Here is a 26,395-nt window from a genome sequence, read left to right on the forward strand (position 1 = left end):
TAAGTGTCATTTTTATTTTGGGGAAAATTAGGGTCCAAATGCCAAGCAACTGACTTCAGAACCAACTTTATGGAAAATTTTGTTTATTTACCATAGACTGTCAACCTGTAATTGCCTACAATCTCAAGCAGACATAAATATTCTAAAGGTGTGACAAGTGATTAGATGAGGATCGCACCATATACTAACAATAGCTGCGTTTCTCCTGACAGAGCCTCCTGTGTGCATTTCTAACTAAATTATGTACTTCCTAGCCTGTTAAAATATAATTATTATTTTGAGTAGTGTTGCTAACCGTTGGTTAATGATTCAACAGAAAACATTTGTCTTCAAACACATCTTTTCACAGGCACAGTACATTCTCAATGGCAATTTTACAGACGTGGGGATTATCCCTTAGGGAAACATATATATTGGATTATATGATGGGTGTCAATTTAAAAACACACACAAAATTCACTCAACAGAAACCTGAACTACCGATGACTGTAATCATTAGCTAACTACTGACTGCTTCGAGTGAGTGTGCCAAGAACATGAGTGGACCTCTTTTTTAATTCCTGTGTAACATCTCAGGGATGATCACCTTTTACAGATGTAAAAAACTAAGGTGGGGTGAGGAACGAAGAGAAGTAACTTGCTAGAGCCACTCTACAGCTGTGAAGGATCTCTATCGAGATTACATCCAGGAAACATTCTGCTCATGCAGAAATTTACTATTTCATTATAGCTCCATTGACACTATGGAACTGAAAAATTAAGAGAAGTTCCGATACATTTTATTTTATTTTTTTTAGTTTTTTATTTTTTCAATTTTAAAATCTTTAATTCTTACATGCGTTCCCAAACATGAACCCCCCTCCCACCTCCCTCCCCATAACATCTCCAGGAAGACTAAGAACCGTAAACAAGATGAGCACATTTTCTTAGTAGTTGCTATGGCAAAATCTGTAGTGTATTAAACACTCCTTTTTTCTTAAACCTACTTCCTAAGCACTACACATCAAGAAGAAAAGAAGAGGAGGAGGAATTTTATGGCATGAAGTACAAATAGATGCAACATTAATAAGAATGGATAAGTTTCCTGAAGAACGTGGCCAAGAGCATAGCACTCAAATCTTTTAAAGATCCAGCCTTAATGTACTTTCTGGAGCAACGATCCTATTTTCTTTGCATCATCAAGTTCTGAGAGTATATTTTTCACTTGTCTTGTCATCAGTTAGAAAAGGAGAAGATGTGTATACATTTTGGTTTTCAATTCTCCTATTAAATCAGCTTCTCAGCGCTTCAGTTTCCAAATGCTCCAAAAGAGGTATGGATTGACATTTCTGCCAAAGGACAATTTTTTTTGCTCTGTAGTTTTTCCCAGAGTTAATGGAAAAAGTTCTACCACTAATCTTCTCAATTCACCTCTGGGGAATTACAGACTAGTGGCAAAAACTGCAAAGGTTCTGCCAAAATGTAATATTTTTAAATTGCATGAGTCAAGAAGGCTGAAATTTTTCACAAGATGGGCTTCCCCCTCTTAAAAAAAAAAGAGAAAGAGAGAAAGACAGACACACAGGCTTGGGAGGCTGGATACAGATTCACAATAATAAACCCTCTGAAGTGAAGTAACCTGGGCCTTGCCAACTGTAAGCCCACCCTAGAAGATCTCTAGCTATCACCCCAGGTAGGGCTGAGCACCTACTCTGCACCCAGCATTTCATCCTCACAGCTTACACATCTTGTATGAACCCTATAAGGTCTTATATAAACATTTCCTTTATCAGCAAAAAGAAGCTAAGAGGTTAAGTAGCCCAATGCCATACAGTTAGAAGGACTGGTTGTAATTCAAACCCAATCCATGTCATGGAAACAGAAGTACCAGTTTCTAAGGGTCTATGTACAAATGTGTCTCACTGCAGCTTTAAAAAAATAAAACCTACTGAGACACAATCTTGAGTAACTGTCAGTAGGAAATGGATTCAATAAACCATGGTACAATAATGCCAGGGACTACTATGCAGGTACTGAAAAGCAGGAGTTAGATTTACATGTGTTGACCAGGAGCAATATACCCATAATAAATGTAAGGTAAAATACATGGATGGTATAATCTCATTTTTTATAAAAATGAAACATGTATGTTTATTAATGTTTCTGTGGATAGAGGTAAACTTGGAAAGATGAATATCAAACTACAATTTCACACACTACTTTTAAGGGATTGAGAAGAAAGAGGAAAAAATTACATTTTCTTTGTAAAAAAGTAGAGGGTACTATATTGACAGCTTAAACAATCCATTAGCGTTTATTAATATCATGGTTTTCACTTACACTAAGCATCCAGGGAGGATATCAACAGGCAAAAGTTGATCACAAAATGCAATGGGAAGGAGAAAGAATTCTTAAAAGTTTCATTTAATAATAATAATAGAATCTTCAAGGGGACTAGCAGTCCATGAGCTAATTTTATATACACTGGGTGCACATAAGCGCAGTTATAGACATGAACCAAGACTTGTGGCCCACAGGGACCATAAGTGAATAAACCATATACAACTGCCTCAAAGCACTCTTTCCAACAACATGCAGAATCTGGTACCAAATGAATTTTTAGGACACCGTAGACAGACAGGTCATGGCTAAGAGTATTTAAGTCCATCATTATACCATTTCAATTAAAAGATGATCTTATACCATAGACTGCATGGACAGGGCTAATATGCAGAACCAGCGTCCTACCTTTTGGTGGCCCTCTATCTCCTAAGGCTCTTTCTCTGCAAAACTGCCCTAAGATTTCTCCAGACAGCATCCTATGGACTAAACCTTTCCTGAACTCTTTCCTCTCCACCTTTCCAATCAAAACTACTTTTTCCTATGTTTCATTTTCTCAAGGCCCTGAGCCTTGCTAAGAGACAATTAATATAGGCTGATATGTGCTTATTTTTAATGCATGTTAACATCTGGTCCCATCACTTCATGGGAAATAGATGGGGAAACAGTGGAAACAGTGGCTGACTTTATTTTTGGGGGCTCCAAAATCACTGCAGATGGTGACTGCAGCCATGAAATTAAAAGACGCTTACTCCTTGGAGGAAAAGTTATAACAAACCTAGATAGCATATTGAAAAGCAGAGACACTTTGCCAACAAAGGTCCGTCTAGTCAAGGCCATGGTTTTTCCAGTGGTCATGTACGGATGTGAGAGTTGGACTGTGAAGAAGGCTGAGCGCCAAATAATTGATGCTTTTGAACTGTGGTGTTGGAGAAGACTCTTGAGAGTCCCTTGGACTGCAAGGAGATCCAATCAGTCCTTCTGAAGGAGATCAGCCCTGGGATTTCTTTGGAAGGAATGATGCTAAAGCGGAAACTCCAGTACTCTGGCCACTTCACGCAAAGAGTTGACTCACTGGAAAAGACTCTGATGATGGGAGGGATTGGGGGCAGGAGGAGAAAGGGACGACAGAGGATGAGATGGCTGGATGGCATCACAGACTCGATGGACGTGAATCTGAGTGAACTCCAGGAGTTGGTGATGGACAGGGAGGCCTGGCGTGCTGTGATTCATGGGGTCACAAAGAGTCGGACATGACTGAGCGACTGAACTGAACGTGTATATTTAATAGTAATTAATATGAATAGCAAATCGTGATTGTTACAACATACACATGTATGTATGCACCAAATACGCTATTTATATATTTGACGGCCTCCTTCTAGAAAAAATGACCAATTCAAAAGGCATAATCTTAATGATGAGATTTATGGGCACCAGGCATAAGCAATTAAAAAAAATACTCTTGAGTAGGTAAAACTTTTGGTTCAATTCTCACATCCCAATAACTCTGCCTTTCAAAACACAGCATTTAGGGCTACCCTGGTGGCTCACTGGTAAAGAATCCGCCTGCCAGGGCAGAAGAGACGGGTTCAATCCCTGCTCCAGGAAGATCTCACATGCCACCTAAGCCTGTGCACTGCAACTACTGAAGCCTGGGCACCCTGGAGCCCATGCTCTGCAGTGAGAGAAGCCACCACGATGAGAAGGCCAAGCACTGCAACTGGAGATAGCCCCCGCTCGTCTCAACTGGGGAAAATCCCTTGCAGCAACAAAGACCCAGCACAGCCATAAATAAACAAACTAAATTACTAAAAGACAAAAACAAAAACCAAACAAACAGCATTTTAAGTCCTTTGAAGTCTGACTCTAACCTTCCTTTCTGGCTTCCTATTCCATTATACCTCCCCCACATTCAGTCTAACCATTTCTAGAATTTGATTCCCTCTTCATGCAAAGTCATTCTCCCTTTTCTCACCTTGAGAAAATCTCAAAAAAAAAAAAAAAAAAAAAGCCCCTCTTCCTTCAGTCCAGATCCTCCTCCTCATTCCCACCCTATTTAGTCTGTGCCTTTATATAAACATTTAACACACTGTAGTGGCTGTTGTGCTTTCTGCCTTTTCACGTGTACTGCCAATGTCCCGAGGGCAAGGATCACGCCTCTTCACCTCGGTATTTCCAGTTTATAAAAACCACCTGAAATGTATTAAATAGTCAACAAATCTTGAACAAACTCTTTTTAAAAGAATAGTTGTGTTTTTCTTTTTTTTTTTTTTGGCTGCACTGGGTCTTACTTGCTGTATGTGAGTTTCTCTAGCTGCAGACAGTGGGGGCTATGAGCTTCTCGTGGTGGTGGCTTCTCTCGCTGCGGAGCACAGGTTCTAGAGCACTCGGGCTTCAGTAGTTGTGGCATGCAGGCTCAGCAGTTGCAGTTCGCGGGACCTAGAGCACAGGCTTACTAGTTGTGGCACGTGGGTTTAGATGCCCCATCCCATGTAAGATCTTTCTGGACCAGGGATCAAACCTGTGTCCCCAACACTGCAAGGCAGACTGTTAACTACTGTACCACCAGGGAACCCTAACAAATGTTATAGTTGTTACAGTTAGAATTCCAGCATCAGGTTTTGACACTTCTGCAGTAGAACTCATAATTTCAACAAGCAACAGACCTCCGAGGACAGGGACTCAGACATCCATTTCTGCATTTCTAGCACCCACAGAGCGTGGAGCGTCAGAGACCCTTGACGGATGGCTGTGTTGTTGATAGCGATGATGAGCTGTCACATTACTACCCTTCAAAACAAATATATGTCATGAGCAGCTCTTCACTGGGGGAAGAAACCAAACAAATGAAAACAGGATATCAGAATCCACTCATGGAAAAGAACTCCCAGGATCGGGGAGTTGATGAAACTGGTCTCCTGGAAAATCTCCTATCTCAAAGACTTCAAAAATACCTCCAAACCCACACCCCACCAACCACACCAATAACACAAATAACAAAGTAGTGACAAAACATTTGATCCCTGTTTCTTGTCAACCAACCAGCAGGTCTGAGAGAAGCAGGCTACACCTAGTGATGTTCTTCTCTTTACATTAAGGTCTTTTGTATCAGAGAAACTCTATCAAGACAAGAACCGGTTAATTGTGAATAGTACCAAATGAGCTGTAGTGGAGGTGTTAAGCATGTAAATCAGCGAAGCCTGATGCAGAAAACAGCAGCATCTGGGCATGCAGCTTGCAAAGTAATGAGCCTGTGATGACGTGCTGGCGTCCGGCTTTGATCACTTCATCTTGTTCAAGAGCTCTGCTGGGGAAACAGAGGTGAGAGGCACTGACCTCCCTCCCGCCACTTTGCAGGAGCACAAAAGACGGGAACAGATCAAGGACTGGTCCCCTTCCCTCTTCTCTTCTCCTTGCTAGCACACTCCCCTTTTTCAGACCTGACGGTTTCATAGCGGGGAGCCCAGCATAAAGCAGGCTGAGCAAGCTTCTAGCATATGAAGTGTCATGTCTGCACACGTCGACAGTAACTGGCAATTCATTTTTCACCCTAGAAGCAGAAACAGGTGTATGCTACCTTCAGGCTCCTGATCATAAACGACACGGAATGTGCCTCACACACAGGCAGCTTTGTGGAAATCTATACCCGTGGCGGCTGGTGGACTTCAGAGTCTCCACAGATGGATCTGTCTCACAAATAAATAGGTGTTTGTGCAGTCTCAGAAGCACAAGAGAACAAAATGAAGAGCGGATGGCAGCACGTTAAAAAAAAAGAAGCCCCACCACACAACAGCAGCCCCTAGGCTTTCTGTGTTAATACTGCAATTGGCAAACAGCTTACTTTTTTGTGCTTGTAAGATCCCTACAAAGCATGTTTAACATACTGAAAGGGGAGGTTTCAGTCCTTGAAAAGGAGTATAAAGCCAGATGTATCACTGCACAGTATTTCTTGCCAGCCTCATCCAGAACGGTAGCTGAGGTGACTGGAGAAGGGAGCCAAGAGTGAGCACTCCCCTTAACGAGCACATCTATCAATTTTCAAGGGACGCAGTTGATTACCAGCATTTAGACAAACACACTCACACAAGGAGTAGGGCAATTTAAGTGTTGGCCGGTGCATGAGAAAGCACATTAAATAGCTTAAGGCAGCCATGTGAGCAAGTTGGGGATGCTTGGCGACACTTTCACGTGGGAACATGTGTGCTTTCATTTCAACATGTAGTAAGGGCCAAGATGCAAGCTTTTACAAGTTTTCAAGCATTGTGCCAGGGCTCACTCAATACATAGTATGAACAAATTGCTGCCTAAGATTATAATATTAAAAAGTACCAGAGTTACTATATAAATGTTTCATGCACAGATCCTGCCTTTAAAAATCCTTTTTATATAATATAGCATATATATCACATATGTATAACAGGCAAACGTAATTTAATAAAATATGTGGAATTTTAAAGAAAGGGTACAAATGAGTTTATCCACAAAAAAGAAATAGAGCTACAGATAGAGAAAACAAACTTATGGTTATTAGGTGGTAAAACCGGGGACATGGTAGTGATGGATAAATTTGAAGACTGGGGATGATATATACACATTACTAAAGGCACTCAATATGTCAGCAAATTTGGAAAACTCGGCAGTGGCCACAGGACTGGAAAAGGTCAGTTTTCATTCCAATCCCAAAGAAAGGCAATGCCAAAGAATGCTCAAACTACTGCACAATTGCACTCATCTCACACACTAGTGAAGTAATGCTCAAAATTCTCTAAGCCAGCTTCACTAGTACGTGAACCATGAACTTCCAGATGTTCAAGCTGGTTTTAGAAAAGGCAGAGGAACCAGAGATCAAATTGCCAATATCTGCTGGATCATCGAAAAAGCAAGAGAGTTCCAGAAAAACATCTATTTCTGCTTTATTGACTATGCCAAAGTCTTTGACTGTGTGGATCACAATCAACTGTGGAAAATTCTGAAAGAGATGGGAATACCAGACCACCTGACAAGCCTCTTGAGAAACCTGTATGCAGGTTAGGAAGCAGCAGTTAGACATGGAACAACAGACTGGTTCCAAATAGGAAAAGGAGTACGTCAAGGCTGTATATTGCCACCCTGCTTATTTAACTTCTATGCAGAGTACATCATGAGAAATGCTGGGCTGGAAGAATCACAAGCTGGAATCAAGATTGCCGGGAGAAATATCAATAACCTCAGATATGCAGATGACACCACCCTTATGGCAGAAAGTGAAGAACTAAAGAGCCTCTTGATGAAAGTGAAAGAGGAGAGTGAAAAAGTTGGCCTAAAGCTCAACATTCAGAAAACGAAGATCATGGCATCCGGTCCCATCACTTCATGGGAAATAGATGGGGAAACAGTGGAAACAGTGGCTGACTTTATTTTTTGGGGCTCCAAAATCACTGCAGATGGTGATTGCAGCCATGAAATTAAAAGACGCTTACTCCTTGGAAGGAAAGTTATGACCAACCTAGACAGCATACTAAAAAGCAGAGACATTACTTTGCCAACAAAGGTCTGTCTAGTCAAGGCTATGGTTTTTCCAGTGGTCATGTATGGATGTGAGAGTTGGATTACAAAGAAAGCTGAGCACCGAAGAATTGATGCTTTTGAACTGTGGTGCTGGAGAAGACTCTTGAGAGTCCCTGGACTGCAAGGAGATCCAACCAGTCCATTCTGAAGGAGTCCTGGGTGTTCATTGGAAGGACTGATGTTGAGGCTGAAACTCCAATACTTTGGCCACCTGATGCGAAGAGCTGACTCACTGGAAAAGACCCTGATGTTGGGAAAGATTGAGGGCAGGAGGAGAAGGGGACAACAGAGGATGAGATGGTTGGATGGCATCACCAACTCAGTGGACATGAGTTTGGGTAGACTCCGGGAGTTGGTAGTGGACAGGGAGGTCCGGCATACTGTGGTTCAGTGGGGTTGCGAAGAGTTGGACATGACTGAGCAACTGAGCTGAAACTGAGAAGGACCTACTGTAGAGTGCAGGGAATTCTACTCAATACTAACGACCTATATGGGAAAACAATCTGTTAAAAAAGTGGACATATGTTTATGAATAACTGATTCACTTTGCTGTAGAACAGAAACACTGTAAATCAACTATACCCAACCAATTTTTTTAAAGTAAAAGAAAATAATAATAAGGGGGGAAACTTATTTTTAACAAAACAAAGCAAGGTTTACTCCTATAGGTATAGAGATCAAATATACTGAACGAACAGCCCTGACTTTGAGATAAAGTATTCAAATTCTAGTAAGCAAATATGATTATGGATAAGATCAGAAATCACAAGTTTTTTAAAACTGTGATTAAACTCAGGAAACTTATTTTACCTAGGAAAATTACTGTTAGAAGTAGCGTATTCCCAGTATTTTGGACATTTTTTTCCCCTGATTAAAATTAGGAAATCTAGGATATTTTAAGAACTATTAACATAAAAAATTCACTGACAGGTATTCACATTGCAGCAAAAATTGTAAATACACCTGTAACTACTACCCAGAAAACAAATATCCTCAATATCTCAGGAAGTTCACATGGGTCTGTTTTCAGTCAAGTCCCCTTCTATCCCCATCAACTACTTGCTGATTTCTATCAGTATAGACCAATCTTTCTTTTTTTTGAACTTCACATAAATGGAATCACATAATGGATAATGTCTTGTGCCTGGCTTCTTTTTGCTTGACTTGTTCCTGAGATTCATCTATGTTGTTATATGAACTAATGGTTTGCTTTTTTAAAAAAACTGCTGAACAGTATTCTACTGTATGAATATACCACAACTTTTTTAATCCAGTCTTTCACTGATGACCATATGAGTGGCTTCTAATCTTTGACAAGTATGAATAAACATGATATAGAATCGATATACAACTCTTTCTGGAGATGTATATTTTCTTTCTCTCTCACATATGCATGCTCAGTTGTGCCCGACTCTTTGTGACCCCACGGTCTGTAGCCCATCAGGCTCCACTGTCCATGGAATTCTCCAGGCAAGAATATTGGAGTTGGTTGCCATTTCCTCCTCCAGGGGATTTTCCTGACCCAGGGATCGAACCCGAGTCTCCAATGCCTCCTGCATTGGCAGGTGGATTCTTTACTACCGAGAGTATTTTCTTAGCCCTTGGATAAATACCTACACCTGGAATTTCTAGGTCATGGAGCAAATGAATGTTTAAATTGATAAGAAACTTGTCAAGCTTCTTCCAAAGTGACTTTGCTCTCTTATATCCCCTACCAGCAAAGCAGGAAAACTCTGGTTTCTTTACATCCTTTCAGACACTTAGTACTGTCAATCTTTTAGATTTCTACCATTTCAGTGGTTTTAATTTGCAATTCACTGATAACTAATGATGTTATTAGCACTTCTCATGTGCTAATTGGCCATTCTTATATCTTCCTTTGAAGAGTCTACTCAAGTCTTTTTCCTGTTTTTAGTATTTTCAAAATGGTGTCTTAAGATGAGCAGAACATTTTAATGAATAAAGTCCAAATTTACCAACTTTTGTATTTGTTTGCTTACATGTTAAGAAAAAATGCCAAGAGTCAGAAATAGGAATCCTTGATAGACTGACACCAAGAGAGATGATCTGGACATTACACATTCAAATAAACAATAGGAAGGCCCGTTCAAGTATGAGTACCCTGAAAGGTCTGGTTTCAATGTTAATACCTGGTTTTACCCTAGATACAGTGAGTGGGCAACCCTAGGTTAATTATCTGGTTGACAGCAGGAAGGGCTGATAGCACTTGGAATAGGCTTCCCAAACCAGGGACTGATGAAACACAAGTAGATACCACCATATGGCTGAGCCTAAACAAACTGCCAGAGACCATCCTGACAGCTATTACTTTTATGCATAGATAACTTCTTTGATATAATTTTTAACCATACTTAAGGCTCTAGATGGTTAAACTTTGAAAATTTGACACAAGGAAAGAATTGAAAATCTACCTCCTACAAGTCTTCCTGTACGTGGCCGGTCAGTCAGACAGTAATTAACTCTAATTGGCCCCCCTACAAGCTTCTCTGCTTTCTACCTGCAGCGGAGTGGCACTCAAAAAGCAAAATAACTTTTTCTCAGCTTTGAAAACATCAAAGTAAAATTTTTAAAAAATTATTTCCAACTGGATCCTTTAAAAAGTAAATGAACTCTTGGTGCAATCAGCAACAGGAAAAAACTTAGTAATCCCAGTTAGAAACACCTTTAGGAAACTATGAGCCGTGTAGCTAATTACTCAAATAAGTAAGATCAATAATTCTAAAATATCATGCATCGCAGAATATAAAATGTTCTCATTTAAATATTATGATACAAAGAAAGAAACAAGCTATCATTTTGGTAGAATCTTCATTTATCTAACTAAGAGTGTGCAATTAATATTTCATATAACCATGTAGAGTAACACTAGATTCTTAATGGATTGTATTGATTAAAGCAGAAAGTTCAATGCTAATATTCCTGTAGGGGAAAAACAGAATGATTCGTTATCTCACGCAGAACAAATCATGAATTCAGGAGCTTATGACCACTAACCTAAGGGCTGCAACAAGACTCGTTTTGATAATTTCCATGCAACACATAAATGGACCGTATTAAAGGAAAAAAGATTCCTGGAGTAACCCAAACAAGCCCCAGCTGCCACTGCTGAGGCCTGGAGAGAATTCCAGGTCACGGATTGAAGGCAGGAAGTGGGTAATCTGGTTCCACCGGCTTGTGTCACTGCTTGAGGTTCCTTCACACACACTGCTGAAATGGTAAGGGGGTTTCCACCGTGACCCTCTAGACCTGGAGACCTACTGCCCGTGTTCATGAAACGGCTGCAGTTTCTAGCGTGTTGTGAAACAGATAATACCATTATAGGGCTTATACCCCTGTCCTGCCCTTTTACTCCTATATTCATCCACTTTGCCATCCTGCCCTGTCCCCTTCTACAGACGCTTCTGGATTGAGTGGAATGCTGCGAGGAACAGTCAACAGCCTGTACTATTTTTCAAGATGGCTGTACCAGTCTGCATTCCTGCCACCAGCGTGCATATAGGGGGCGACGGTATCCCTTTTCTCAGCAATCTCTCCAGAATTTTGTATTTGAACATTTTGATAATGGCCATTCTGGCTGGTGTGAGGAAGTGCCTCACGGTGGATTGTATTTGCATTTCTCTGATGGCTGGCCCTGCTGAGTGTCTTTTCATGTGCCTGGTAGCCTTCTGGGTGTCTGCTTTGGAGACGTGTCTGTCTGGGTCTTCTGCCCATCCTGACTGAGTTCTGGGCTGCATGAGCCAGCTGTTTGTTTTGGAGATTGAGCCCTTATCGGTTGCATCATTTGAGAGTGTTTTCTCCGAGTCTAAGGGGTGTCTTTTCATTTTGCTTGTGGTTCCTTCTGCTGCGCAGGGCCTTGTGAGTTTGGGTTCCATTTGTTTCTGTTTGCTTTTGTTTCTATTGCCTGAGAAACTGACCTAGGAAAGCACTGTTAATTTATGCCGTAGGCTGTTTTGCCTGTGCTCTCTTCCAGGAGTTTCATGGTGTCATGTCTTAACAAAAACAACAAACAACCCTATACTTCTAAATGGGCAATTATAATTAAACGTATGCAGAACTGATGCAGGTGGAAACCTAACTCCCAAGTGGTGTTAGTGTTTCTTGGCATTTAATCTTCTGTTACCTTAGAGAATTAAGCATATAGACGAAGGATACAGCTCCCACTTAAAGGAAGAAGAAACTAACTAACTAGACAGAAGTGATTAGGAGGGATCTGATCTCAAAGAGGGGGAGAAGGCCTTAATCACCTAGTTTCCTTAGAAATCTAAGCAATTCTACATGCCAATCGTAAGAAATATAGTCAAATACTGGTGTGTTCCAAAGCAGGTCTCACTTTCCTTGGAACTAGGCTGCTATTTTGGGGTATGTGGGGGAAGAGAATGACACAGCTTCTTAGCTTGAGGTGGCCGGCTCCTCTCCACACATCCTCTGACGAAGGACAGAAGGGGCTGTCATACCCATGGTAGGTGGTGTCTTAGATTGAAGTAAAACAACTACGTAGGTCCATTTTTTAGATGAGGATCAATAATAACTTTTTTTTCTTTTTCAACTTTAAAACCTTCTCAGCTTAAATGCCCTAAAGAGAATGGCAGTTGAAATTTACATTTTAGAGATGGAAGACACAAGTCAAAGATATAATAAATAACCTGCCCGAGGAGTGAGGTGTTCTAGGTAATCAAGACTACGTTTAAGCCAAGTGGGTATTTGCTATCAGACAAACTCTAGTGGGAACGTGAAACACTGTGGAAGATAACAGAGGTGAGTTGATGTTAAAAGAATAAAAACAACACACAATGCTATACTTCTACCTAGGCAATTACAACCAAGTGTACATACAAGGAGTACAGGTATATTTACTTTTCTAGAATTTAACCTCTTTAGTTACTAAGTGTCTTACTAAATAATCAAGGCATTGCTTGACTCTAAGGATCGTAGGAAATAAAATGTCACCACTGCAGCTGCTATATTTCCTGCTCACAGCCCTTTAAATCAAAAAAAAAGGAGGGGGGGTGAAGGCCCAAAACAAACGCGGAATTTAATTAGTTAGTAAAAGCCCCAATCCTTGCCTGAAGCCTTGTTCTTCCTGTAATATTGCATTCTTTTCTTCTTGTGTAAACTTTTCATTATGGAGGAGACATCTTTATAATACAATAACTCTAGTTATATTGTAACTGCTGGTAACATAACTCCTGCATTGGAAGAGCCAGCATGTTCAAGTAATGTTGTTTTAATACAATTTATGTTCAGCAGAAAACCAAGTTGACTTGGTCATTTAGAATTTGATCAATGTGAATTAGTGTCTTACTGAGATAAACCATTTGATCATTTAGAAATTGATCAATGAGAACCAGAGATAAAACATTTATCATGTACATTTGGTATATCAGAGCCATTCACGCAGCACGAAAGTAGGTTATAAGCAGACATCAATATGTATTAGAGACGATGTGCAGCGAAACTGTCAGCTGCAGGCACAGATACATGCCTGACAGTATATAATTTTAATCCTTTTGATAAGGCAAGTTCCTCAATGAGGCAGCTGGCATCACTGAAAAAATTATAGGAGTTCAACTTTCGAAAAAATGGGAAGAGCCACAGCGATGCTAAACATCTCAAACTTTGTAAATAGGTTTTAATTAAAAGTTTAAGCAGAATGGTAAGTAACATAAATTTACTCAGCGAAACTTTTAGAAGAGCTCTAAGACTATTAATCAGAGTAAACTGTGTACCTGCAGTACAATTAGTTCTATTAATCTAATACTTCCAAGCTGAAGTCACATTGACATTCAAGCCCACTGGCTTATGCATCTAACAGAATTATAAATTTGCCAGTCAAAATCTTATTTAATTATTTTACAGCCAATTAAGCAGGATCTTTAAACACTGTTGCTTAAAACTGTCCATAATCCACATGTGTAATTACAGAGAACACAAGAAACACCTGCTGATACCACTGGCATGTCATCCTCAGCCTCACTAACTCATTCGTAGTATAGCTACTAAAATCACATATCCCAGAGAGAAACTAAACAGCATGGCCAAAGTGAAACCCTAATAAAACCAAGGACATTTTAAAGTGAAAAGCATTTTACGCTGATGCAAATGTTTGACTATATAATACTTTAAAAAGCCATTTAATCTGTAAGAGTTTTTGCAAAGCATTCTGCAGATACTCTACAATCACCTAAACTCCTTCCATGGGGTAACTAATCTTTTAATACGTTACAAGGATAACCCAGGCTTCCTCCATGAGCCTAAATTTATAAGTCAGGTTTGAACAACTTCGTTCAAGGGTAAAAGTGAAAACTCCTGCTAACGCCTGGCACACAAAGGAGCATTACCAGCATTCACTTCCGACCGCACAGGATCACGCTCCTTTACGAGCGCTTCATCTTTCAAATGAACACCTCTAATGAAATCAGTCCAAAAATATTTTCAATAGATCTATGTCACTTGCCCTATACGTTTTTATGGAAGGTAGAACTGGCCAGTCCATTATCTAAAGGAAAACATGGGAGTGAAAGATGTCATCTCTGAAATGCTTCTGTTTGCTATTACATTGTCTTCCCAAGGTTTACACTGCCTTTACGATATCTCACATTTCTTTGATATTGTTCTACACGTTTGTTTCATGTTTGTATCTGTATTTTAAAAACAACTTGTGTGTACATACACTGTGGTAACGTTTCCTCTCTGTAGGTGTGGTATATCGACAACAAGCCACTGAAGACAACTGGATTCTGATGCTGACCTAACACAGAGCCCTGCAGCACCGTCTGCACAGTCCTTATTCTGTCTGTACATCCTGAGAGCTGATACACCGCGTACTGGGCTGTCCTGTCATAAGCGCTTTACATGCTGTCTCCCGGCTGGACTATGAACTTCCCATGGCTATGATCTCTCTCTAATGCTCTTTTGGGAGCTTTTTGTTTTTCTAAAAACAAATACAGAAGCCTCCACAAGTTCCTACAGTGTGTTTGTTCTTTTGTTATTTTTAAAAAATTTTTCTGGCCCTGCCCCGTGGCCTGTGGGGATCTTAGTTCCCAGACTACGGATGGAGACTGTGCTGCCTACAGTGGAAGTGCAGAGTCTTAGCCACTGGACCGCCAGGGAAGTCCCTGGGAGGTTTTAACATCATCTCGATTTTGTCTAGAACTAGATACAGAAATTTCTCCAATGGTGCAGAGTTTTACAACATGAGTTGGATATAACAATAAAATACTAATATAAAAATAACAATATATAATAAAAAGAAAATCTAACATTTATTGAGCATTTACTTTGTGCTAGACCTGTCTGTGCTAATAAGCACTATTAATATAACAATTTAATATTTTGCTTAATTATCTATAAGGTAGACTACAAGGATTGATACTGAACATAATTTTCAGTAGCAGAACTACAACATGGTATTACTGCCAGAAAACTAACCCAAAACTAACACCATAATTTGCTCTATTTAACAGATAATAACAAAGGGTGATAAAGGTGGTAAGAGGCGCTTATAATGACCATTTCAGTTGAGCTGAAAAGGTGTATCTTTTGAATAAAAGCTAGATATAGGGGTGTGTGTGTGTGTATATATATATATCAGTGAGTTTACCCAGTGATTTCAGTTTTATAGCTAATTTTAAAGCTTTTTGCAGGGGGAAGTTCTTGCCTGAAAGTAAACACACATTCTTGATCCCAAATTACTTAATTTCCATTGAAAAAATGATAAATAATTTTTAATAACTTCATGTTTATTAGGGATGCAATTATCTCACCACAGTAGAACTCACTCTGGATTTTTTGGGAAGCTTTGGCTTATTAAAATTCTGTCTTCCACCTGCTCTCCTGTGACGAGCTTCTAAGTTTCATGCAGGTAAGACCCACCTGTCTCCTTCATGGCTATACACTGAGAATACAGCTGAGGGCATGTTTCATAGAAGCACTATGAATGAACGATGTGCTAATAAAGTGGGGAGAGTGGGGAGTGGGATTCCATTGGCTCTCAAGTGTTTGCATGGTTTGCTGCCATACTATAAAGCGAGGTGGAGTGTGAGTTAACATTTAAGCATCCCTGAGATAATTCCATCAGCTGTCCTGCAGGATGCACTAGTGTAACTGGTATTCATCACGTGCGGCCTCAAATGCTCACAGTGTTCATTATTCTTTCTCTTTACTGTGATTTTGTATGGAGCCTTCCATCCCCATCAGGCGTGTAACAGTGCCCTTAAAATTGCATTTTAAGAAGCTTCCATCTCCTGTAATGAAGACCTACCCAAATGAATCCTTCCATCAGATAAAATTAACAAAACCCTCCTCCAAGTCCTCCAGGGTGTGCTGTCTAGGAGAGTCAGCTGAGTTCAGCTCTGCAATGGAAAGATACAGTACACTGTCTTGCCAAAGACTGCAGATGTCATGATTCTCTGAGGTCCCCAAGTTTCTGAGGAGAAACACAATTCCACTGAGGAATCTCTGTGCCCTCAAAGGTGGTAAACATCTCTTGCAGCTGAAGCACTATCATTTCCTTGGTGTGAAGCTGCCAATCAAAATACCATATTCTAGGCAGTCCAGCCTAGCAGGAAGTAGCTGAAAAACATGACATTGAGAAAACCACTTTCTGAAGAACCAGCTCCAGACATTCCTGAATTTTTGTTTGCACTGGAGTTAGCCAAACTGTAAGTCTGAGGGCAGGTTTTGTCCTAACTTCTGGTATCAACTGCAAGTTCAAGGGGCTTCCCAAGCTACCCTAACCTTTGAAAATTCGATGAAAGGACTCACAGAACTCACTAAAGCTATTAAACTCAGAACTATGGCGCATTATGGGAAGTGCTATAGAGAATCAGCCAAAGGAAGAGAAACACAGGACAAAGTCTGAGAGGCTTCCCAATGCAATGCTCCCCCGTCCCCAGGACGCACACCCTCCTGGTATCAGTGCGTGTGACAAATGTAGAGCTGCATCAACTAGGGATGCTCACCCCTTCTCCGCGCCCAGAGGTTCACCGGGCCTCGTCACATAAGCTGGCCTGGCTGCTCAAATGGCTGACTTCAGTCTTTGGCACTGGGCTGATACCACATGGCCCAAGGGGTCCATTATGAATAAGAAGACATTTCTTTCACTTGGGAAATTCCAAGGATTTAGAGGTTACTCCCAGAAGCTGAGTACAAGGGCCACCGTTTGCTTTGGGAAAGGTTAAACTGTCTACTACATTGGATGAGAGTAGGAGCTAATCAAGAACAACACCTTCTAATAAAAGAGGATCATGCTGTTGCTGCTGCTGCTGCTAAGTCGCTTCAGTCATGTCTGACCCTGTGCAACGCCATAGCTGTTGAGGCTCTGCTTAAAACCAAGTCCACCCTACAGATCCACGCCACTGTGGAGAAGGTCAGTCATCATGATTTACCTCTGCGCTCCATGCAGTCTCTCATTCTGCAGTAGGCCAGTCCAGGCTGGACTATATGCTTTCCAGGGCCATGACATGGCAGCTGGGTGTGGCTTCAGAAGAGAGATTCTTTTCATCTAAAATCAGACTTGTTTGTGAAATTCAGCTTCTGCCAATTTTCTTTCCAACACACTAAGTTCATATTTCCGTTTCTCCTTTATCCCTTCTATCCAAGTGTTTGCTGTGGGCTGAAATGCATCTCCCCCAAAATTTGTATGTTGAAATCCTAATGCCTGGTGCTTTAGAGAGTGAATTTGGACAGAGGATTTTTTTAAAGAGGTAAGCTGAAATGAAATCATCATCAGGGTAGACCCTAATCCAATGTGACTTATAAGAGAAGGAGACGAGGACACAGATGGAGAGAGGGAAGACCAGGTAAAGAGAGCCAAGAAGAAAAGCCCCTGGAGAAACCAACCCTGCTTACACCTTGACCCTGAACTTCCAGCCTCCCCAACTATGAGAAAATAAACTGTTGTTTAAGCCACTCAGTCTGTGGCAGCCCTAGCAAACCAGTACACCAATTAATCACTAATTCACATCTAATCTCTCAGCGACTTTTCCATCCATCTCTTTTCTTTCACTTACAGAGACTTCTCATGTGGTATTTCTGGCTTTTTATTTTTCTTTTCCATGCCTCCAATTAAACCTCGCATTAACTGTCAGTTTATTATTACTAAAGGAGCACAGAACTCAGGGTACTCACCTGGCCAAACACCTTGCAATGTGTGTGTAACTTGTGTGTGCTCAATTGTGTCCAACTCTTTGTAACCCCATGGACTGTAGCTTGCCAGGCTCCTCTGTCCATGAGATTTCTCAATCAAGAATACTGGAGTGAGTTGCCATTTCCTCCTCCGGGGGATCTTCCTGACCGAGGGACTGAACTTGAGTCTCTTGAGTCTCTACTGCTGTACCACCTGGAAGACTATGACTTCCGGCTAAATGAAGATCAGCTTGTTCAGCAGGTAATGAAAGCCCCTACTAACTTTTCCACCTTACCTGGCACTAGTCTCCCTGCAACAAACCACTGATCTTAACTAGTTTGTCACCCACCAACTCCTGGGCATGGTTTTCCTTTTGAACACCTTTCCTTCCTGACTGCTCGATACTCTTCTTCAAGCCTCAACTAAAATGCCATCTTCTTTATGACTTCATAGATCATCCTGGTCAGAACAGATATCCTTTATCTTAAATTTTACTTATTTGTATAGCTTCAATCTTACAAAGAAGACAGACCCGGGTTGTCAAGTGAAAGGTTCTCACAGTACAGAGACAAAAGGCTTGAAAAACACTGCTTTACCATTCGTGGGAAAGATAAAAACCCAACTTTAGGAATACATATGGAGAGTGTCTTGAAAATCAAATCTATCCAATTCCATATCTAAATTCTGAAGATAGCACATTAACCTTTAAGAGTGAGATTTATGGCTCATTTTTAGAAGGTCTTTCCTGTCTGCTCCTAAAGAGATAATTCACTAAGGAAGACTGGAGGGTTCTATTTAAATATACCTTAAATCACACTTTTTCTAAAAAATATTTTAAATCAACATTAAAATAACACCAATATCCATTACCACACAAATTACACTACGGCAGAAAGTAATAACATTCTATCCTAGAGTTTAATCATTTTATCAAGTGCTTATAAACATGCCAAGGAAGGAGGTCAGAGCCTAATACAATCTTTTGACTAAACCTGTCACAACACCTTTCTGTGCTTCACTAATTTGCACATGTGCGACTAATAGGGGTTACACAGCAGAAGTATCTATACACTCAGGAAAATTCTGAATGATGTTTTCTTACCTAATATGAGTACTGAAAGCAAAGGGAAAGTACAGGGCTATGGGTCAGGGACACTCTGATCCATCAATTACAAAACACTCATTTAATCATCCCAAGGATTAATACAGGGAGCAATTTAACATCACCTTCATAATCAGTGTCAAGGGAAAGTTCTGTGATTTAAATGTTTTCAAGGTACACGTGAAGAAATAAAAACAGCTTAAACGAGAGAAAGACAGATACCCAAATTTGGACACGCCTATCGTTTTATTATATGAAAGTGAGTGATCTCTGTGTTTCTATTGTTGGAGGTAACAATTTAGCATCCCCTTCATAACCAGGGGTATTCTACTAAAATCATATTCCAAAAGCAAACACTACCACCACTGCTTTCAAGTTCCCCGGAGTTCATACAACGGAGTTGCAACATACTTTCATCAGAGGCCTGTCCCTTGCATTGGAATTCCATGATAGCGATATGGGTCCAAACACACTTCCAAGTATTCCAGAGGGCCAACGTGTTAAAGAGCGGTAAAGGTAAAGGAAAATAATGGTAATACTGTTAAAGACTTACTTGAACTTTGCTTCCACCTCCTCAACAGCTTTCTGGTATTGCTCGGTGGTAACTTTGTAGAACTCTGAGCTCTGTGGATAAAGATTGATAGCAGAGTTTTCACTATTCAAGAGGACAACATGCGTGCAAGACTTCCGATTTCAAAAACTACATAAAATCTTGTGTCTGCCACTCAAGCAGGAGGAGGAAAATTTCTTGCATGGTGACATGAACACTTAAAATACATGTAAGGTTATCTATTTAATAACAGTACCACTGTTGGCATACACATTGTAATCACAGAGTAAACATTCATGTAAGTCATCAACATTTGAACCTCCTGAAAAAATTCCTAACGTAGTTTTGAAAGACTATTTTGATCTCCCGTATTTGGAATCCACCACTGCAAGACCAAAGAGCACTTGAGATCAAATATGAAATTCACACACCATATTTTCCTATCATTCCAGTGTTCCACCTAGAATATTAAAGGATCATTTCTTTTTACACTGTATATTTATCCTCAAGATGGATTCTTCAACAAGTACAATTTGTTCTATCATCTCCATACGACCACAAAAACATCAACATTTATAACAAATTAATCAGGAAGAACAAGGGGGCAGATTTAGGTAATTTTTATTAAAAAATGTTTCCACTATTACATGAATGAACACATAAGTAATATAAATCAAGTTGTAAGAGCCAAGTAATCCCTTTCCTGGCACAGCAACATTAAAAATGATCCGTTCTGACTAGCTACTGTGAAGCCTGTCTTACTGCAGGGGGTGGCCTAAATGACCCGATGAGCCTTCAGACTCCATGGAATACCCTGCAAAATGCATTGCAGTAAAGAAACACAGTGCAATGCAGTGGCCCACTGTGCCCCTTCACTCTCTATTCACTCAGGCTTCACACGCGTGACTTGGGGTGGTTTATTTTTTAATACATCATTGTTGGCTGGTGAGAAAATGAAAGTGAAATCCTCTTCACACCCAGTGACCCCTTTGCATTTAACAATCTGGGTTGCCCAATGACAGTCACATCCAGGTTTGCTGGATGTAGATAAAATCAATAGGTATGTGATTAGACAGCCGGCTCAGGATGGCTGGAGCAACGGACAGGTCACCATTTGAGATGATGAATGGCTCTCTATCAACCTGGAGTCCCCGACGATGCTAACATTTACTATAATCTTATTTGGGCTACGATTTATCTTTCTTGCACCTGATCAATAAAGATGAACAGAACAGTTGTAGGGATCGATTGTAATTTTTTATCATTTTCAAGCACGAAGGTGCATTTCTGACATGAAGACAATATTCTAAGTGTACTGCTTCTGCCTTTTTTAACATTGCAATGTGAGTGATCAACTGCACCAGTCTATACGCTGAGAGGCTTTAATTCTTCTATAGGTCTTGAGCTATCAAAAAGTCACTTGTCTCCTCAGATTTATCCAACTTTTGGTTGTGTCACTCCTTCCTATCAGTTCCACTTATAAGGTTTTTCTTTCCTTTAGAAGACACACCAGTCAGGACATGCTCTTTCCTAATGTTTGCTTTCAGCTTTTCTCAGAAGCCTTCTAACAAACAGGGCAGTAAAAAGGCAGCTATAATGGGCCACTAACAGTGATGCGGGACTCCCTGCATTACTACAGAGAACTGTCAAATTGGCATTATGTTACTGAATCAAGTATTAAAATGCCACCAAAATAAAAATGTCTTAATATTTTTTATTAGTGTATGCAATAAAACTGGAATCTCTGGACAGAGCCAGGAAAGATCTGGTTTCTGGTTCTATCTAGGGTCCCTGAGCAAACGACCTCCGCCGGCTTCCAATCCAGCGCTCCTCACCTGTAAAATATGGATGATACTAGCACGACTCATCTCTGCCAAAGCTGCTGTAGAAATCAAGTAAGGTGGGCAAGAGAGCTCTAAAACCTGTTCTGTGTTTTCACGGAGTAAGATGAACATTCAAGTAAAAGAATTTTGGAGACAAAGAACTAATTTGGGCAATTTCATTCTGGGTACACATACAAAATTATCAACATTAAATACTAACTTTCTAACAAGAATGATACACAAAAGCAAGAGTTCTGTCATAATATAAACTAGCAAACTCCCTTCTGCTTTGTAATGCCAAAGTGCAGATTGAATTGCTAATTTTGTCAAACTTTCTCCTTCAAAGTTAAATATACACAAACGTGCACACACACGCACACACCCCCCGTGCACCTGTGTTGCCTGCAAACCTAGCATATGATTTCTTAAAGTTTTAAGCTGATTTATGCTCCATATTTCAAACTCAGTGACCATAAATCTAACAAGAAAAGTCCCCAAGAGGCAACAACCATACAACAACTAAGAAAATAAACACAAATATGACCAACATCTGTTTGTAGACCATGTTTAACTCATTAAGTATTTACTTGTTCAGTCAACAAAACTAAATTCTTATTTTTCCAATAATGTCCATCTTGGAGAATTATATCCTCAAAAAGCTTTCCACCTGCTACAAAAGAATTGTACTGAAAGGTCACAAATGCTAAGCTAAAAGTGGTGGACAGTGTTACTGGAGTTCAGAAAAAGTAGAGATCTCTTTTGACCTGAGAAAATACTTCTTAAAGTGAATAACCAAGCAGAAAATAACCCCAAACCAAAAATACTCCCAATATGTCTGCCAGCTGGAGAAAGACAAATGTGTACTGAGTATTCATGTTGGAAATCTATACAGTGATGAAAAAGAATGAATCAGACATCAAGTGGGGCCAAAAAAGCAAGTTGTAGAGCATAACACAATTTATGTCAGTTTGGAAAAGGGCAAAACACTGAAATAGGATTGGCAAACAGCAAGCTCTATTGATTAACTGTAAGTGGTGGCAGTTATGTGTGGGTGGTAAACAAGGATGAGAGGGGCAGAATGTCATAAAAGAATGCAATGCGGGGGACTTCACTGTACTGTCATATTTTTAAAAGATGGGGGGTGGGTACACAGCCAGTTGTTACGTTGGTCATAAATATTTTGTAATACACACAAAAATTGTGTTACTCCCCCTCACTGCCCAAAGGAGCTAATCAACAACAAATGACTCAGTAGAGCTAAAATATAAAACTATGTGTGGGGGAATACATGCTGAATAGAGTGGCTGAATGCTAAGCTATTGTAGCATTCATACATTACAAAATAAAAGTTCTTTTTTTTCCCAACTCTGTCTTATGTCATCATTTCAGACTTATAGAAGGGGGCAAAAACAGAAAAAGGTTCCTGCATATACTACACTCAGCTTACCTCAGGGCAACACCTTAGATGATCACAGTACAACTGTGAAGACTGGTAAGTTAACAGTGCTACAGCACTGGAGACTTGCAGCATCTGAATTCGACTTTACTTCTCACAGGATCTAGCCCCGGATCCTGTGCTGCATTTAGTGGTCACAGCTTTCTTGTCTCCTCTAATCTGAGACAGTTTCTCAGTCTTGCTTTGCCCTTTGATGACCTCAATAGCCCCAAAGAACACTGGTCAGATGTTTTGTATAATGGCATGCAGTTTGGGCCTGTTGGATGTTTTCTCATGGTTGGACTGACACTATCCAACGTTACAGGGAAGGATGCCACAGCAGTGATGTGCCCATCTCCATGTACTGCATCCAGGGATACATTACATCAGCAGATCTTTTTACTGGTGCTTGATCTTGGCTACTTGATTAAGGTGGTGCCTAAGAGGTTCTCCATAGTAAAGCTACTGTTTTTCCTGTTGTAATCAATATCTTACAGTAGACTGACATTATGTAAACACTATGCTTCATCTTAAACTTCTGCCATCAGTTGATTTTGTTTTTCCCAACCATTGTCTGCAGCAAGGATTTCTATGGTGTTCTAATGATGTGTCAATCCTAAAGGAAATCAGTACTGAAAACTCACTGGAAGGACTCATGCTGAAGCTGAAGCTCCAATACTTCGGCCACCTGATGGGAAGAACTGACTCACTGCAAAAGACCCTGATGCTGGGAAAGACTGAAGGGCAGGAGGAGAAGGGGATGACAGAGGATAAGATGGTTGGATGGCATCACCAACTCGATGGACATTTTGCACAAGCTCCGGGAGCTGGTGATGGACATGGAAGCCTGGGGTGCTGCAGTTCACGGGGTCACAGAGTCGGACATGACTGAGCAACTGAACTGAACTGAATGATGTGTTAATTTTTAAATGACATTATTGCATATTTAGACCTCACTGATATAATAATCTTCAGTTACTCTCTTACTCAATAGTGAAAACAATATCTTCACAGAAAAAGCCTTTAAAAAAAATCTTCAAAGGGCAGGGAGCTCTTCTCAGGAGAGCATAAATTCCCTACAACCTGGCTATGAAACAAGGGACAGGAGGTAAACAAGGAACTATGCAGGGGTTGCGGGAGGATCAGACCTGAGTCAGGAAGAGCACGCTCTCCACCCCTATTCCCTGTGAATAACTGAGAGGGCCCAGACTCCTGCCAACACAGGCCAGTCCTTACCACTGTAAAGAGGTGACCATTCACTGTTGGGAGAATGAGCCAAATGGGCTTATACAAGGATTGGGAAAAAGGGAGAAGGGGCCAATGAGTGGTTTCAGATGTCCCTTTCGGGGGACATCTGAGCTCCAGATGCAGGTTTTCATAAGGACAGGAATTGGGGTGCCATCCTATTTTATAAGCCCTTGGGGAGAGGAATGGGGACCACCTGTTTCAGAGCCATCTGCAGAGCTTGTGAAATCGCAGACTCCCCTGGTCATGGGGATGGGGTGCAAAGGCTGCAAGCTTAGCAAGCATCTCAAGGGATTCTGGGCACACAGCAACTTGGGACACTACTGGGTTTCTAGAACAATGGAAGGAAAATGAAAAACGTACTACTCAGTGTGCCATTCAAAGTGAAAAATAAATCAGTGCTTTGGAAGAATTATGGCAAAACTACTTTCCACAACTGAACTTTTTTTTTTTTTGGCTGTACCGCAAGTGGTATCTTAGCTCCCCAACCAAGGATAGAAGCCATGCCCTCTGCAGGGGACACACACAGAGTCTTAACCACCAGAGTCTCGACCCCCAGGGAAATCCCAACAGAACTAGAACGTTTACAAAGGTGCTGCAAAACAGGGATGCTGCTAGGCCCATCCACAAGTCACTGATGGATGTGCAACGGCCCAAGAGCTCTGCCTCATGGCCTCCCCCACCACAGCGCTCCTCCTCTGAACTGTACTCACAAGCAGTACAAGCGCCATAATATTGAGGTGGGCTGCTTTTGTTATCCATGTTGTCTTGAGACGGCCCCAGGTCGTATCTGCGGCTCTTTTTTGTTTACTCATCGTAAATTACTGTCACTTTGTCATCCTGATAACTCAGTTTGTTGCTATTTGGTTAACCAACCCTACTGTCTGCAGTAGTACATACTGACATCAATTGTATTTTAGTCTGATCATTTTCTATAATAGCCAGATTTTAAGTGGTCAGTGCTTCTAGTAAGTCAAAGTCACATTCCTATTTCCAAAGAAGTGTAAAGGCACACTTATGTACATGGATATGGCCCTGCACAAAGCAATTATACGTGTGTGCATAGACAGACACATTACATGCACACGCACCCTCCAAACACTGCTGTATTGTGCCTAGGTCCTCATACTATATGAGGTATCAAAGAAACAACCTCGTGAGATGACCCTATAAGGAGACCCCAAAGAAAGAAGCAGAGAGAGGTGCCTGTAACCTGATCACTGCTTTGGACATGGCCACATTGTTCTATACCTGTGAGGTCCTTACAACCTACAATTCAAAAATTCTGCATTCATATTCACTCTGCATAGTTTGCTGCTCCATCAATAATAGGAAAAATACTTGATGTGATTTGTCCAGGGATAAGCATATTAAAAAGCAGAGACATTACTTTGCCAACAAAGGTCCGTCTAGTCAAGGAAGGCTATGGTTTTTCCAGCGGTCATGTATGGAGGTGAGAGTTGGACTGTGAAGAAAGCTGAGTGCCGAAGAATTGATGCTTTTGAACTGTGGTGTTGGAGAAGACTCTTGAGAGTCCCTTGGACTGCAAGGAGATCCAACCAGTCCATTCTGAAGGAGATCAGTCCTGGGTATTCATTGGAAGGACTGATGCTGAAGCTGAAACTCTAATACTTTGGCCACCTCATGCAAAGAATTGACTCACTGGAAAAGACCCTGATTCTGGGAGGGATTGGGGGCAGGAGGAAAAGGGGACGACAGAGGACAAGATCGCTGTATGGCATCACCGACTCGATGGACATGAGTTTGGGTGAACTCCGGGAGTTGGCGATGGACAGGGAGGCCTGGCGTTCTGCGATTCACGGGGTTGCAAAGAGTCAGACACAACTGAGCGACTGACCTGAACTGACCTTCAAAACATGAATTCTTATTTGATACAAGATTAAAACACGTTTTCCAGCAAGATTCTCTTTGAGAAGGTAGATCTTATAAATTCAAAGTAGAATGACAGTATCTTTCAGATGTTTTAGCATTATCAAAAACCTGATAAAGGTTTATGTGTTTTGGGTCAAGGATAAGTGAAAGGAGTTTGGAGGAGGTGAACTATCTCCAAAATAGCATCATTTGAGATCTGGGGTTCTGTCACCTATATTGGAGAACAAGGCATTACTGGATCACTGGAAACAAAAGGCATTTTCATTTTCTATATCAAAACATCTTCCAATCTCAGGCACCAGAGACCAGTTACTAAATACAGAGGCAACAA

The 26,395-nt window shown here is 40.8% G+C and overlaps 1 protein-coding gene across 1 annotated transcript in view; it reads right to left on the minus strand.

Moving 5' to 3' along the window:
- Nucleotides 1-26,395, minus strand: part of CHCHD3 (coiled-coil-helix-coiled-coil-helix domain containing 3) — a 282,425-nt gene that overhangs the window by 39,668 nt on the left and 216,362 nt on the right. The window contains exon 6 of the mRNA XM_069586985.1: nt 19,672-19,742. Within this exon, the coding sequence (XP_069443086.1) occupies nt 19,672-19,742 (71 nt within the window). The remainder of the gene's footprint in view (nt 1-19,671; nt 19,743-26,395) is intronic.

This window comes from Ovis canadensis, chromosome 4 (assembly GCF_042477335.2).
Source record: "Ovis canadensis isolate MfBH-ARS-UI-01 breed Bighorn chromosome 4, ARS-UI_OviCan_v2, whole genome shotgun sequence".
Lineage (NCBI taxonomy): Eukaryota > Metazoa > Chordata > Mammalia > Artiodactyla > Bovidae > Ovis > Ovis canadensis.